The 17,299-nt window shown below is 35.6% G+C and overlaps 1 protein-coding gene across 10 annotated transcripts in view; it reads left to right on the top strand.

The window, feature by feature from the left end:
• PRMT3 (protein arginine methyltransferase 3) overlaps nt 1–17,299 on the top strand; it is a 141,597-nt gene that overhangs the window by 75,791 nt on the left and 48,507 nt on the right. For all 10 annotated transcript variants that reach the window (XM_089915040.1, XM_022583760.3, XM_089915038.1 and 7 more), the window contains 3 exons: nt 1,085–1,163; nt 12,293–12,480; nt 14,488–14,574. In XM_089915040.1, coding sequence (XP_089771166.1) covers nt 1,085–1,163; nt 12,293–12,480; nt 14,488–14,574 — 354 coding nt within the window. The remainder of the gene's footprint in view (nt 1–1,084; nt 1,164–12,292; nt 12,481–14,487; nt 14,575–17,299) is intronic.

Genomic DNA, 17,299 nt, shown 5'->3' with positions numbered 1-17,299 from the left:
GAGATTTCTAGTTAAAAAGTGGGTAATACCTGTTTAGAATTTGTTCAACCATCCTCTTTACCGTAACACTTCTCAGAACTGTTAATGTGCTGATGTGCATTATGAATCTCTATATGAGGATGATATAGCATCTGGTCCTTCTCACCTCTCCCCTCCTTTTTTTTTTTTAAAAAAAAAAAACTCTTCAAAGAGAATGTTTTTGGGCTGGAAACATTTTGGGAAAAGGTGTTCCAGACCAGAGTTTCTCAGCCTTAGCTCTGTAGACATTTGGGATCAGACATTTCTTTGTTTGGGGGTCGTCCTGTGTCAGTGAAGGACGTTTATCAGCATTGCCCCCCACCCAGTTGTGACAATGAAAAATGTCCCCCAGGGGCAAAATCTAGTTAAGAACTATTGCTCTAGATTAATATTGCAGTATTCCAGGAAATTATAGGATACATTAGCAATTTCTTTCTGAAAATTTCCTTTTATGTGAAAGAAATAATAGTCTAGAAAGTGGAAGCACAGGTAGAGAAGGTTCAGTATATTCTGCTGTAATAAACGTTCTGGATCCACTTTGTACCCTGGCCTGATTTTCTTTTCTTTTCTTTTTTTTTTTTTTAACATCTTTATTGGAGTATAATTGCATTACAATGGTGTGTTAGTTTCTGCTTTATAACAAAATGAATCAGCTATACATATACATATATCCCCATATCTCCTCCCTCTTGCGTCTCCCACCCTCCCTGTCCCACCCCTCTAGGTGGTCACAAAGCACCAAGCTGATCTCCCTGTGCTATGTGTGGCTGCTTCCCACTAGCTATCTGTTTTACATTTGGTAGTGTATATATGTCCATGCCACTCTCTCACTTTGTCCCAGCTTACCCTTCCCCCTCCCCATGTCCTCAAGTCCATTCCCTGGCCTGATTTTCTAATAATTATTATGTGGAGAATTTACTGCAAAAAATAATTTCAAACTTTACAGAATATTATATGGTAGAGACTAAAAGTATATTGTCCATTAAAACACTAGCCGATGTTTAAACTGAACTGCTTATGATGATACTGCACTTTGCTAAAATCCATTTTTTCTTTTTTTATACAGGGCTATTTTCTTCTTTTTGAGTCCATGTTAGATTCTGTCCTTTATGCAAAGAACAAATACCTGGCAAAAGGAGGATCGGGTGAGTATAAAATTCTAGTTTTAGTAATCTAATTTTAGTCTAGCAGAACCACATGAGCCTTTGGATTTCAAATAAACTATGCATGACTGAGAAAGTTCCCAATAGAGATGAAAGACATTTCCATCAGAGGAAGATTTAAGACATTTGTTTAGTGTACCGTTGATAGTAGAACATTATAGAAGATATGCAGGACTCTTAAGTTAATAGTATTCTCATGAACACTTTTAATAAAAATACTAAGGACTAGATTTGGAAGCTTTTTGATATTCAAATAAAAATCTAACAGAGACTCTTTGATTTTTAATCTTTGTGACATTTAGGGTTTTTTTGTTTTTGTTTTTTCCCAAATGAATGTTTCATACTAGGTTGGAGATCATTCACTTTGGTAGCAAATATTCCATGACTTCACTGAATGTATAAACCTGGCTTCTTTGTAATTTAACAAGAGCATTTAAGTAGTGAGTGGTTTCTACTAAGTTTTTTTTTGTTTTTTTTTTTGTTTGTTTTGTTTTTTGCGGTACGTGGGCCTCTCACTGTTGTGGCCTCTATTCTGCTGTAATAAACGTTCTGGATCCACTTTGTACCCTGGCCTGATTTTCTTTTCTTTTCTTTTTTTTTTTTTTTAACATCTTTATTGGAGTATAATTGCATTACAATGGTGTGTTAGTTTCTGCTTTATAACAAAATGAATCAGCTATACATATACATATATCCCCATATCTCCTCCCTCTTGTGTCTCCCTCCCTCCCACCCTCCCTATCCCACCGCTCTAGGTGGTCACAAAGCACTGAGCTGATCTCCCTGTGCTATGTGTGGCTGCTTCCCACTAGCTATCTGTTTTACATTTGGTAGTGTTGCGGAGCGCAGGCTCCGGAAGCGCAGACTCAGCGGCCATGGCTCACGGGCCTAGCTGCTCCGCGGCATGTGGGATCTTCCCAGACCGGAGCACGAACCCATGTCCCCTGCATCGGCAGGCAGACTCTCAACGACTGCGCCACCAAGGAAGCCCTCTACTAAGTTTTTAAACCACAGTATACCCAATCAGTATTTTTAAATAGATCCCAATAAATTTGGAAGGCTTCCTTTTCATGGCCATGGTGAACTTTTAATCATATTAGCTCTGTGTACTCAAAGTGAGATTGTGTTTTTACAGGCTTTCTGCTATGAACAGTTGTATACAAATAAATGTTCTCAGGGATTATGTTTTGCTCATCTTTGGCTCTTCACTGAGCCCCACAGCTTCTGGAACATAGATAGAACATCATACATGTTTTTTGCATTGAATCATTAAAACTGAATTGGATAGCATGTCTCCCTTCATTCACCTTTCCCTGTACCTTCCCTTTCTCAAAGCTTCAGAACCAATAAATCATTTCCATGGTCAGAGTACAATTGATAAAACTGTTATATAAAAGTGGGTGAAAAGGAGGATACATTTTGAACTGGTGACATAAAGCACTTGACCATACTTATGCCTCCTGCCCATCCATGTTCTATGAAATTACTTTGGCAGTAAAAATCAGTAAGGCCAAAACATAAAGCATAGAGAAAATTCTCCAGTACAGTTGAGTTCTTTTTATAATATCATTTAAACAGATTGCCTTTGTTTTTCAAAATGCTCTCATTTTATCACTGTATTTCCCGCAACCATTTCAAGATACGCTTCTGATCTCTGACGTGAACATGGCTAGAATTTTCAGATATATTTTACCCTGCAACAATTGGCTGTATCTCTCAATAATTGCAGTGATTGTTTTTAAAGACAACTACACTTAATGACTAAAAACTAATATTATCTACCATTTGTTGATTGTGCAATAGTTGCCAAATAATACACTGTACCTTTATTTATCTTATTACATGTAATCCTCATGTGCTGTAATCCTCACAACAGCCCTGTGAGACTTTAGAAACATAGGTGTCCTGGATGGTACATATTAAGTGCCCAAGCTTTGAATTTTTTTTTTTTTTCTAAACTCAGATCTGCCAGACTCCAGTATTCTTGTTCTTTTCAGTATCCCTTGTTGTTTCTTTACTAAAGTGCATTTTATTGAATCTAATTCTTGTCTTGAAGTTGTTCTAGGGAAGATTCAGACAACTGTTTCCATACTTCCCTGAGTGGTGTTCATTGATCTTACTGAAGGACGGACAGCAACGTAATACATTTAAATTGAATTCTTGATGAAATTCATTAAGAACTTACAGCCATGTGAATAATGAGGTTATAGCTGAAACAGTGGCAGAGCTATTTCCCATCATCAAAGGGATAAAGTGGAGGCTTTATTCTAGCTCTTTCCATATTTTTATATAACTGCTGTTAGCACTAAGATAATCTGGAAGTATATTGAAGAGAGGTCAGCATTTAACTTCATAAGCAGTGCTGTTGAATGTTACTTGTTAAAAGAATCAAGAAAAGTAGGAAAAGTCAGAAATGAGTAACATGAAGTAGTTTAGCCTATTTTGTGTATTTGAGTATGCCTTGATGAATAAATATCATCTAGATGCTCATTCTTTTATTGTAAACAAAGTTTTCTTTCATGTTTTTCTGAAGGAAAGATTTATTAAGCAATTAGCAGTGTCAGGATTTCAGAAAGAATGATTGAATTATGAGAGAGGGAGACTATTGGAGACCATATAAGCATGAAGGGACCACAGTTTATTTTTACATGAATCCAGTTTCAGTTTATGTCTCACTTTATATTTAATGGCATGGAATAAAGCCTTTATAAAAGACAGTCAGCCAATAACTTGAGTATTCATGCTCCTTATCACCAAGCAATTCCACAGTACTTTAGAGGTACTCATTTACTACTGTTATCACTAATAAAAATAAAGCTTTGTGGGGATTCCCTGGCAGTCCAGTGGTTAGGACTCTGCGCTTTCACTGCTGTGAACCCAGGTTTGATCCCTAGTCAGGGAACTAAGATCCCACAAGCCATGCGGTGCGGCCAAATAAAAAAAATTTTTTTAAGTTTTGTAAAGTTAGTGAAAGTGGATTTACTATTTTCTTCTATTATTAGCTAAGACTTACTAATTGTATATCAGAAATTGTTGTGTTTTACATTCAGCCAACCAAGAGATCAGGAGTAAAACCAAGAAAATGTTAGGTTGAGATCAATGCATAATTTTACAAGGAATTAAGATGAAAACCAATGTATATTTTAGGATGACAGCATAGAATGTAAATGCTTTATACCCTAAAAGTGTCAAATACCACATCTCACAAAAATTGTAAAGGGAATGCAGGAGGTAGGTGGGAAAGTGTGTATACTTAAATGGATTTATTTTTTTTTATTTTTTTTTTTTTTGCGGTACGCGGTCCTCTTACCGTTGTGGCCTCTCCCATTGCAGAGCACAGGCTCTGGACGCACAGGCTCAGCGGCCATGGCTCATAGGCCTAGCCGCTCCACAGCATGTGGGATCTTCCCGGACCGGGCATGAACCCGTGTCCTCTGCATCGGCAGGCAGACTCTCAACCACTGTGCCACCAGGGAAGCCCAGATTTATCTTTAATAGGAATTTATGGGATATCATTTAAAGCTGACAACTCAAGTAATAGCATTAGAGCACATTTAGCACTACAGAGGTAATATTAAAATGATACTGTTGATTAAAATTGAATGGTGAGGCTTGTGGTCATTGATCCTGTCTGTATCATGATTGTAGTGGTGATTGTGTAACTCTAGGTTATCAAATCACATAGGATTATACATCAAAAAGGACAGAGAGTGAGTTTTACTGCGTGTAAATTTTACCTCAGTAGAGATGACTTAAAAAAAAAATGAGGGCTTCCCTGGTGGCGCAGGGGACACGGGTTCAAGCCCTGCTCCGGAAAGATCCCACATGCTGCGGAGCACCTGGGTCTGTGCACCACAACTACTGAGCCTGAGCTCTAGAGCCTGTGAGCCACAACTACTGAGCCCATGAGCCACAACTTCTGAGCTCACGTGCCACAACTGCTGAAGCCCACGCACCTGGAGCCTGTGCTCCACAACAGGAGAGGCCACTGCAATGAGAAGCCTATGCACTGCAACAAAGAATAGCCCCCTCTCGCCACAACTAGAGAAAGCCCACGCACAGCAACGAAGACCCAACACAGCCAAAAATAAATAAATTAATTAAAAAAAAAATGCAGCAGCATCTTCCACCTCCTTCAGGTCAAATGAATTATGACATAATTTGATTTCTAGCTATTTTGAAAAATACATTAAAACTCTGTACTAACTACCTACTTCTGTAATTGTTGTTAGTATTATCATTACATCTCTTTTTGTAATTAAAAAAATAATTGGGTGATTAAGAAGAGGAAAGGAAAGGGAAAAACAAGGAAATATACTAACTTTATCATTACTCGCAATAGAAGATTAGTAAATACTGTTAAAAATAGACAACTAAAGATATTCTATAAGGTTGTAATTATAAAGTTAGCTACTAGAACAAAAAGGCAAACTTTGTAAATTAAAGAATTAATACTTAGGAAAAAAGCAAAAAGACCATGTAGTTGAACTACTTAAAAAACAAAACAAAAACTACAGATACAGAATAATATAAAATGGTAGAGTTGTGAACAAGAAAACGTTCTCATATCAATAATATAAATGGACTAAATTCATTTATTAAATGAAAAAGAATTTCAGATCAGATCACAAGAGAAAACCCAATTCTGTGCACTATATAGTGACACACCTAAAACAAAATTATATAGAAAAGTTAAACTTCGATTAAAAAAGATACTCAGGCAAATAGAAAAGAAGTCATGATATTGGTACCAAACAAAAGGGAATTTGGGCAAAATATTATATAATTATATGAATAGGGCTTAGCATTAAGGAGCAAAATCATGCCCATCTTCATAGCTACTGAAAAGGTTTTTTGTTTTGTTTTGTTTTTTGTGGTACGCGGGCCTTTCACTGTTGTGGCCTCTCCCGTTGCGGAGCACAGGCTCCAGATGCGCAGGCTCAGTGGCCATGGGTCACGGGCCTAGCCGCTCCGCGGCATGTGGGATCTTCCCGGACCGGGGCACGAACCCGCGTCCCCAGCGTCGGCAGGTGGACTCTCAACCACTGCGCCACCATGGAAGCCCTGAAAAGGTTTTTATATATAAAATGAATAATCTGAAAGTTTAAGAATGGAATACTTACCTAGTTAGTTTCCAAGAATCTCCCCACAAAATATCTACTAATTACAAAAGAGGAAAGAGTAAATTTCCACGTAGAAGCCTAGCAGACTCCACTTTAGTCAAGTAATCAGGGTTGACATTGTCCAGAATTGGACCAATTGAAATTGTAGGAGCACAAAGAAATAATTCGTTGCTTTGAAACTTCCTCAGAACTGATAATAGTTTTGTAAAATCGTAATTGTTGCATAGAAATGTAGGTGCCCATTAAAGGAGACATCTTCCATGGTACTGAAAAAGAATGTTGTTTTCATTGCCTTTCATTGCAAGGAAAATGAAAGGTTTCTTCCCCCCTCATATGGTCAGAACAAAACTCAACTTTCTTATGAGGTCCTTCACAGTGTACATCTTGTCTGATTTATAGTTGTCAGGATTATAAAGTTGAGCACTATGTTCAGTACAAAGCAAGTTACTAAGACAGCCGTATCCTAAGTCATTGTTTCCTAATCTTGGCAGACCATCACAGTCACTGGGACCTTTTGTTAAAAATATGGATCTTCAGACTCCACGTCTGATCCTTTTGAACCAAAATCTAGGGGAAGAGTCCTGTCGTAAGAATTTATTTAAGATGTACCCAGCAGTAGGTATTGCTGCCTCTGAAAAGTAGACACAGGTTTAGGTGTATATCATTAGTAGAGCCTAAGTCATGTGTTCATGCCTAACTTGCAAGGGAGGGAGGGAGGGAGGGAAAGCAAGTTTTTGTCATTTTCAGCTTTTATACAGGGAAGTAGGCCCTGCCTCAACATAGGAAATCTCTCAAACAGTTCAGAGGGGGGCAGCAAAATAGAGTGGCAGATATGTACTATATACACTGACAGATCTGTCTCTCTCAGGTTTTGCATTAGAATTTGCATTGGAAACCTGATCTATGCTAATAAGAAATTGCCTCTGTTATAAAGTCCAGGTTTACAAATATACTTTTCTTACTATTTCCCTCTCTGTAGAAAGCTGAGCTGTAGAGTTTACTGACTCCTCCCCCATTTCTGCTTGGTTGCTCTCCTTTTTAGGATCTCTTTTACCTTATCACCTCATTTCTTTACTCAGATGGAATGGGTAAGGCTGAATGTTTCCATTTTCCTCACTTTGTCCTGAAATTTTATTAATCTCTAAACTTTCTCAACCCTTTTTTCCTTCCTCTTTCTTCTCCAGCAGGTGCTCATTTTCTGTGGGATAGTCGAGTTCCTCTTTCCTTTTTTTCCATTTGAAAAGCATAAAATGTGGCATCATGAATAAATGGAAAGCATAAAGATTTTGCAGTCAGACCTTGAGTTAAATCCCTGCTTCATCAGATGATTAGTTACTAGTTAGCTGATGAAGACCAGTAATTTGGGCAGGTTACTTAATTTTTCTGAATTTCAGTTTCCTTATCTGAAAAATGAGGATTATAATCCAGCTTTATAGAATCAGTCAAAAGTCTGAATGAGATGCTTGACATAAAATAGTTGCTCAATAAATGTTAATTCCCCCCCCCCGAGTTATAGCTGGTAAACATGAGACTAGTGTTAAGGTTATACTTTATAAAAGTTTTGAAATGAATTTGGGCATCATGGTGTTGTCACCTGCTGTTTGTATAGTACATGTCTCAGTGTAATCAGCCCCTAACACCGTCTCAGTGCCTAGAGGTTTCTTTAGTATTTCCGTAATTTACTGTGCGCTTCCGCATCTTCAGATCTGTTTTTCCCACGTTTATTATTTTTGTTCTGTTCAGTGATATTGCAGTAGTGTCATTTTCTACCTTTTTTTCATATTATAATTTTTCAATGCATATTGCAGCAACATTTTAGCCTAGTTAAGCTTTAGAATGTGGGCCTAATCACTATTTATACATTTATTATAAGTTAACGAGAAGATGTTCCAATTTCCAAATAAATATTAGTTAATTTTTAAGATAACCTTATTATATAAATTAATTTTTAAGCTTATTCAACTCCCAAATTATTTATGCATGTCAGTCATTGTATTGTTGACTATTATTTCAGTGAAGTCTACCTCCATGTGGTTCACATATATTGTGAAAAGGACAGTCTATTTTGATTTATTTATTATCTCCTTTCATTCTAAACCTTTTTCCTCTCTGGTTATTTATATACAAGCAGTGATGCTAGTGTTTACTAGGAATTGTTTCTTTATGCATCTCAGTCTTATCCTTTAGTGTCCAAAAGTTTGTGAGGCATTTCTAAGGGATAAAGGATTTCCCATCTTTATCTGTTCACCATGTGAGCTGTTCTAGTGACAGATGAATTCTGGGCAGTGAATCGAGAAGGACACAGATGTCAAAGCCATGAATTTATAAATGGTCTGTTAAGAGGGTGCTTTTGTCCAATCAACACTTTGTTAATTTCACCTACAAGAAGGAATAATTATTCAATTATGCTTCTTTCTGACAAAAATCAGGTGACAAATGTGTCAGAATATGAAGGTAGAGGGTTAGTCAGGATTCTGACAAGTGGCCCAAAATTTTAGCCAGCTCTGAGGAGATGGATAAAGAATCAAATTGACCTATAGCATTGATAACAAGTCTTTCATAAATATTCATAGATCTTACTAACTGAAAGATAAAAGCTAATTTCATTTCTAAATTCTAACAAATACAGGAACCATGATTTCCTGTATTATATTTTATTTTATTCTCTTGATTTTCTGTATTTTTGTGAAATATAATTAGCTTGAAAAATAAACCTTGAGGGACTTCCCTGGTGGTCCAGTGGTTAAGACTCAGCACTCCCAATTCAGGGGACCTGGGTTCGATCCCTGGTTGGGGAACTAGATCCCACATGTCTGCCTCAACTAAAAGATCCCGCATGCAAGTAAAAGATCCCACGTGCCGCAATGAAGATCCCACCTGCCACAACTAAGACCCGGAGCAGCCAAATTAATTAATTAATAAGTTAATAATAAATAAGTAAACCTTGGAAAAGCTAAATCATATTCCTCTTTAGTCTGTTTCTCTTATTACCGACATGTTTTCAAAACTTTTTAATTAGTTTTAGTAACTTTATAGTTTTTCCTTATGAATGAAAAAGATATCCTTATTTCTTAGTAATATTACTAACTAGTACATCATATTGCTTGATACAGAGTTGGAGTTCAGCAAACTTTTTCTACAAAGGGCTAGGTAGTAAGTATTTAAAGTTCACTAAGATTTTTAATAATATTCTAAAACAGAAGAACTCTGTGAACCATGTTAAGTAGCTTGAATGTACACTGTACAACTCCAGGGGATATTTGGACACTGTGAGTGGTGCTCCCAGAAGTAGCGCAGTATAATGGCCCTGATAATGACCTCCCTCATCCATTTTTCCCTCATCTATATCAGGGATATCTATATCTGGTGTGCTGCCTGTTTTTGTAGATAAAGTTTTATTGGAAAATAGCCATGCTTGTGTATTTATATATTGTCTTTGGGGCTTTCACATCATAGCAACAGAGATGAGTAGCTTCAATAAAGACCATACACGAAACCTAAAACAGTCACTTTACATAAAATGTTTGCTGACCCCTGATCTGTACCCTTATTATGTTCCTCTTTAAGGGTGAAATTAACAGGATATAATGTTGGAAAGCTTACATGATGGTCATATTAAGTCTGACAAAGTATACAAGAAGAAGTTGCCAACTATCTAACGTTGCTTTAGAATTCTGTTTCTTCTTCAGTGCTTCTCATAGTAAGGACCTGGTTCAGGAAACTAAACATACATACCTTTCCTGTAACAGATACTCTTGCTGGGTCAGCATTTACAGTAGCACATCATTTACTTTGAAAAATTTGTATTGATCAGAAATTTAAACACAGTCAAGAGGCTTAACACGTCCGTGGAGGAAGAGGAGGGTAGAAGTAACTCAGTTTACACAGCAGTCGACTCCAGCCCAATGCAGCTATCATATCTGCCTTACATGCCCCCTTAGAGAAGACTTGAGAAACTTCTTGTCAGTGACATAGCACCAGTTATTTTTTCTGGGTATCTCAGATGTCAGGTTTGGAAGAAGCAATTGCTCTGATGCCAGCAGATCTTATCGTGGGCTTTATTTAGAAGATAATTTAGTGCTGCTGTCGTTGAATAATAAAATTCCTACAGCTGTGGAGAGAAACAGAGTTTGGGGGAAGGAGAGGGTTATTTCTCTGCTGTTTAAGTCTGAAGGCTAGTTAATAGTAAAATTTTTTCCTTTGTGCATTTCTTTGGCACATATGTACTTGCTTTCAGTTTGTTGGTATAGGGGTATGTAACTTATATTTTAATTCAAGAATCCCCTACATGTTGACATTTGAAGGACAAAGTTAATTTTGCTATTTATTAGTCCAAAAAAAAGAACATCAATGTTATTTTTTAAATTTTGTGTTACAAAGGTTTTTACTAGTTATGAAAAGCGAGTTTCTCCCTGAACTCTCTCTTTCCTTACCTCTCTTAACACTTACTCTCTTGGTTTTCTTCTTACTTCTGTGGTCTAGCTTCTCAGCCATTTCTTTTCAGCCTCCTTTTCTTCTACTCATCCCTTAAATTCCGCTACTCATTATGTATCCCTAGGTGACCTCATAAGCTCCATAACTTATACTTGCATTTATGTGCTCACGGTTCCAAATTTATATATTGAACCCAGATCACCGCTTTTGAATTTCAGACCTGTATAGTCAGCTGTTTGTTGGATATTTTTACCTGTTTGTCTCATAAGCATTAAACTCTCATATTCCTCTTGAATCTGCCCTTTTTTAAATTTCCTATTATAATGGTTAGTACCACAGTTTACCCAGTTGCTAAGTCTAAAACTGTGTCATCCTTGACTCTTCCCTCTTTCTCACCTTCACAGCCAGCCGGTCTTACAGCCCTATGAGTTCTACCTCCTAAGCACCCCTTGACTGTATCTCCTCCTCTCCATTCCCACAACCGTCACTCTATTTCAGATCACCTGTATTATTACATTTATCTCTTAGTTTGTCTCTTAGTCTTGCTCCCTACCTTTTATTCTCCACATTGCACTCAAGGTGGCTTTTCTAAGACCAAAATCTGATGAAGTTGCTACCCTATGTAAAAATTTTCACTGGCTTATCATTATTCTTAGAATAAAGTCTAATTTATTAATGTGGTTTGCTCAGCACTGTCTTCTTTGGTCCCTCCTTTGTCGACTTCTGTTTCACTGTTCCTCTCAAATTGGAGTGTACTGTGCCCCTACATGCCCACTGCCCCCTCTCCTAGAACACTCTTTCCCTCCCACTGGTAACTTAGTTGGTCTTCAGTTCTTGCCTTAAACAATATCCTTGTTCCCCTGCTACAGCTACAGCTAACTCAGATTTCTGAGTTAGCTGTTTTTTTCTGTAGGTCCCTTAGTAACTTGTGCTTCCCCTTTCTTAGTATTTATTACATCACTAATAATTGCTAATATATTTGTCAGAATTGTGTAAATGTAAGTTTGAGTAGGGACATGTATGCACAGTCTGTAAAATAGAATAACTTATCAGCACACATTTGGTGCTCATAAATGTTTACCTTTCATAATGGATAAGAGAGGGTAATATGAACTGGTCTTCTACACAACTGTAAAATTCTATCACACAACACACCTTTTTAAAGGATTTGCCTCTTCACGTTTCAGAGGAACATTTAAAGCAAAAATCTAGTACCTCTTTGACAGTCAGCATGTTTAATGTTAATAAATATGTTTATTTCAGGATTGTGTCCATCCTTTCTAAATAATTTGAGTGGGAACCCATCATTGAAATCTTTGTTTTAATCTTACCATCACAGTAACAGAAATCTTTAATTTATTATTTTTTTAAAGAGGCCACAACATGGAACTTGGTTATTTTCTCTGATCCATACCTTTGTTAATCCCCTGCTGCTAGTAATCATTTGCTAGCAATCTGTACTGTTGGATTTGATATTTATATTTAGCCTTTAAAAATTATATTTTGTTATAAAGAGAGATAATGATAAATTGTTCGTTGTTTTATTTGTTACAGTCTACCCTGATATTTGCACTATCAGCCTTGTGGCAGTAAGTGATATGAATAAACATGCTGATAGAATTACTTTTTGGGATGATGTCTATGGCTTCAACATGTCCTGCATGAAGAAAGCAGTTATTCCAGAAGCTGTGGTGGAAGTTTTAGATCCAAAGACTCTTATTTCAGACCCCTGTAGTATTAAGGTAGGTATTTTACTAATTTTATTTTCTTTAACAGTATGGCTATTTTTCTTAGTTTTCATTTATGAGTTTAGTATTTCAAATGAATATATTGATTTTATATATGTATCTTCAAAACAGTAATTATTCTTTCTATTTTAATTAATCTAAAGCAGCTTGATATCATAATATTTGCCAGTTCACTGTGTCATCCCTTTGGAATCACTTCTCTTTGTATATTGAAGCTCCTTATACTGAAGGGTCGAATCATTTATTTTGACTTAGCGAAGGCAAAAAGTCCTGCTGTATTGTCATTTCTGCTTCACCAGCACATTCTGGCCTTATCCTAGCATCTCGTTTACAGCCAGATTATTCGTTCATATATGTTTCACACAACTTCTCTCACCCAGATTTCTTCCAGCCTTTTCAGATTAATTAATTATAGTGACTGTGCCCATGAAACTAAAACCCTACTATGTTCACATTGCTTAGTTAATTCCTTTTGTGTTTTAATCTTACTCTTCACCACGTTAATCTCTAGTTTTATTGTCAATTTTGCTATGTCGAATTTACATGGGTGGAATAATAACTTTGCAGTGAGTGAAAGCCCTGTTGCTTTTTTAAAAGACTTCTTAATTCATCTGTTTCAATTGTATCATCAGATAAATATAGCCTGTTCAGTGTTAAGTTCAGAACATTGTCTCTTCTTTTTTAGTCCACTGTTACTTTCATAGTATCAATAGTTGTTCTCTGCACAAAGTAGATATTCAGTTAGTGTTCATTAATTTTCTTGAATTGATAAACTATTTTAAGTTAACACATAAAGTTTCTCAACAACAACAAGCTGATTAAAATTGCATTCAACTTTTAAGAAAAAAAAATACAGCCTGGTTAATGACTGTAGGACTGTTCACTGCCCTGGTATACTGAGTGTAAGGGATTTATTTGGGTTCTTTGACTCAGGGTAGGGGTGTAAGCCAACTCAGCATTAAGACTGAGCAGAAAGAGGAGGGTCATGTGGGTGTGCTAATTTCTCTCTCTAGTTATCTCTTTGCTTAATGCCAGAAATTCTATGAATAAATAAAATAGTTGAAATAGAAAATTTAGGACTGATAAAGGTGTTTAAAAAGTATATATATATATACACCCTTTCTCTTATTTTCTTTGTTTAGGTAAATATAGTTTGTTCTGTGTTCTGCAATCCTCCTATAAATAAAAGGCAACCATGCTGTAACGTTTTAAAATTTTTCTCAAACTATTTAAAATAGAGTAATGTTTCAGGTAGTCGTATGAATTGTGTTCACTGTATACCTACTCATGGTAAGTCAAATGTTGACAGCCTTTACAGCATCATTTGGTCACACTGCTGTAGCTGAGTCCATCTACTCTCCATAGTGAAATGGAGAAGGATTTGAACTAGGTAGGGCAGAATAAGAAAATAAGGATATTTGGCCATTTTTTTCCTGAAGTGAATCTTCGTAGTTGGTTTTGCTCGTTGGTTGGAATTGTTGTGGTTTTTCCTAGTATGTAAGAAACTTCAGAGGCACTTACAAGAGTGAATTCTAAAACACCTTGTCCTTTTAAATAGCATATGTTTTCAAGTTGGCATTTCCTACAAAAATATTAACTGTTATCACACATAATTTATTGTAAATGTATACCACTGGTGGTATACAGAATGATTTTAGTTGGAACATAGGAAAACATTTTTTATTTGAGAGTATTTTAATGTGTCTTAGAAAAAACTTTAGTACAACAGAGCCATGATTTGATATATATTATTCTTATAAGAAGTCTAAGTAAAAAATACTAATTTGATTTAAAGAAAAATTAACTGAATAATAGTGCTAGTAGCCCTTAAATTTAGAAATAATCCCAAAAGTGGGGTGTGAATGATTAAAGTTGACAAAGCATTGGTTTACAGTAAACCTTTTTGCATAAAAAAAAAGAAGGAATACTTTTCTGTTTGTTTCTGGTTTTGTTTTTACTATCTTTACTGAGTTCTTCCCTCCACTCTTTTTTCACGGGTAGCATATAGATTGCCATACAACATGTGTCTCAGATTTGGAGTTTTCTTCAGATTTCACCCTAAAAATCACAAAGACATCGTTGTGCACGGTAAGCTATTTCATTCTACTTTCACAAATCTCTCTAGTAGTGCAGTTGATTGGCAGGCTAATGAATTACCAGGCTTGTGATAAATGAAAAAGACTATTGCCTTTGACAGTCTATCTTTGCCTTTGTTAGACTATCGAATAGATCTGTTTTAATAGGTCAGTAGACTTCAGAAAAGGTAGTTTAGTTCAGAAGAGAAAGTATTAGGGAACCATGTTTACAGAATGATTTTTCTTTATAGATTCTTCATTATTACCTATCATATAATTAACTGAGAGCACTCAACTTTATCTTCATAGACAAAAATTAGTGTCCTGCTCCTCCCAGTAACTCTTAACACTCAATTTAGATGGAAATAAGATGTTTATTTGGTGTAATACTTTATATTCTTGTGAGAAAAATAATGAAGAAACTGATTGTTTACCTTTCCTTAAAGAATCAACCTGGTGTAATAGAAAAAGTATGCACTTTAGAAGAGTTAGACAAATCTGGTTTCACATTTGGTTCTGCCACTTACTAGTTTGTTACTTCGTTCAAGTTACCTTAGGTAATCTGTACCTCAGACTAATCAACTGCTTTAAGAAAAATGTTAATAATCCTTTCTGACTAGAAGACTAGTTACATTGATTAGTGAGATAATATGTGAAAACACCTGCAATGTAGCCGGAAATGTTATTAAAATATAGTAATTCTTAAATAATTTCTAAATGTATATTCATACTAAGGTAACAATATATGCCTTTACCGGGAGACTCAGAATGTTAATAAAATGTAGGCCTTTACTTAAGAAGGTATGACTTTACACAGGTGTTATGATATAAATATTTATATTATTTTAAATTTTAATTATATTGTTTAAAAAATACTAATTAAAACTTCAGAATTAAAATTTGTATTGAAAACTGTATTGTCAGAAACTGTGTGAAACAGATTATAGTCATGTTAACTTTGACTCTTCAACCTGATTCTTTTCAATACTTTGCTCAGATTGACATACAAAAGATTTTATGATTTCTTTAAAATTTTTTCAGTTCATTTTGAGCCAATAATTATTTTATATCCAAATGAGTTTAACTGTGTTCTTTGATGTTTTGAGGAATTCTTTTTTTCATTGAAATTGGTCTTACAATTTTGAAAAGTTTAGTATCTAAATCCCAGATTTATGATCATTAAGCACCCATTATATTCATTTAATTGGTGAAAAGCAAAATCTCATTCTTCCCATTTGTTTATCCCAGATTTTCTAATTCTGCTTTTTAGTAACTGAAATGATTTGGTCAATTGAAATTACAGGCTAAAGTCTTTAACTCCTAGACTTACTCTGTGTTTTGATATTAGTAATCCTTGAGAGTTAAAAAAGACCTCTTTTTAAAAAAATTTATTGAAGTGTAATTGATTTACAATGTTGTGTTAATTTTTGCTGTACAGCAAAGAATGTATATATAACATATATATGTATATATATGTTATATGTATATGCACATTCTTTTTCATATTCTTTTCCATTATGGTTTATCACAGGATATTGAATATAGTTCCCTGTGCTATACAGTAGGACCTGGTTGTTTAATCTATTCCATATATAATAGTTTACATCTGCTAAGCCCAACCTCCCACTCCATCTCTCTCTACCCCACCCTCCCCGCAACCACAAGTCTGTTCTCTATGTCTTTGGGTCTGTTTCTGTTTCGTAGATAAGTTCATCTGTGTCATAGTTTAGATTCCACTTATAAGTGATGTCATATGGTATTTGTCTTTCTCTGTCTGACTTACTTCACTTAGTATGATAATCTCTAGATCCATCCATGTTGCTGCAAATGACATTATCTCATTCTTTTTTATGGCTGAGTAGTATTCTATTATATACATGCACCATATCATCTTTATCCATTCGTCTGTCAGTGGACATTTAAGTTACTTCCATGTCTTGGCTATTATGAATAATGCTGCTATGAACATTGCGGTGCATGCATCTTTTTGAATTATAGTTTTGTCCAGAAATATGCCCAGGAGTGGGATTGCTGGATCATATGGCAACCCTATTTTTATTTTTTTGAGGAACCTCCATACTGTTTTCCATAGTGACTGCTCCAATTTACATTCCCATCAACAGTGTAGGAGGGTTTCCTTTTCTCCACACCCTGTCCAGCGTTTGTATTTTGTAGATTTTTTAAATGATGACTATTCTGACTGGTGTGAAGTGGTACCTCATTGTAGTTTTGATTTGCATTTCTCTGATAATTAGTGGTGTTGAGCATCTTTTCATGTGCCTGTTGGTCATCTGTATGTCTTCTTTGGAGAAATGTCTGTTGAGGCCCTCTGCCCATATTTTGATTGGGTTGTTTTTTTGTTGTTGAGTTGTATGAGCTCTTTGTATATTTTGGAAATTAATCCCTTGTCAGTCGCATCATTTGTGAATGTTTTCTGCTATTTTGTATGTTGTCTTTTTGTTTTGTTTATGGTTTCCTTTGCTGTACAAAAGCTTATAAGTTTGATTAGGTCCCATTTGTTTATTTTTGCTTTTATTTTTATTTCTTCACCCTTTCAGAGTAAGCTTATAGTTGTTTGATTAATCATCTATATTTCTTAAAACCTTCCTTTCCTTCCCAGTATGTGTCCTCTAACATGAGCCTGACATGAGTAAGATTTGTGGGCTAACGCGCTTATTACATTTTCATTGTCTGTGAATTCCAACCACCCACCCGTACCTGCTCCAGCTGTCTTTTGC

The sequence above is a fragment of the Delphinapterus leucas genome, chromosome 7, assembly GCF_059928025.1.
Source record: "Delphinapterus leucas isolate spDelLeu-1000000601 "Yukka" chromosome 7, BTC_Dleu_Yukka2, whole genome shotgun sequence".
In the NCBI taxonomy this organism is placed as follows: Eukaryota; Metazoa; Chordata; class Mammalia; order Artiodactyla; family Monodontidae; genus Delphinapterus; species Delphinapterus leucas.
This window is presented reverse-complemented; position numbering and strand designations above follow the sequence as displayed.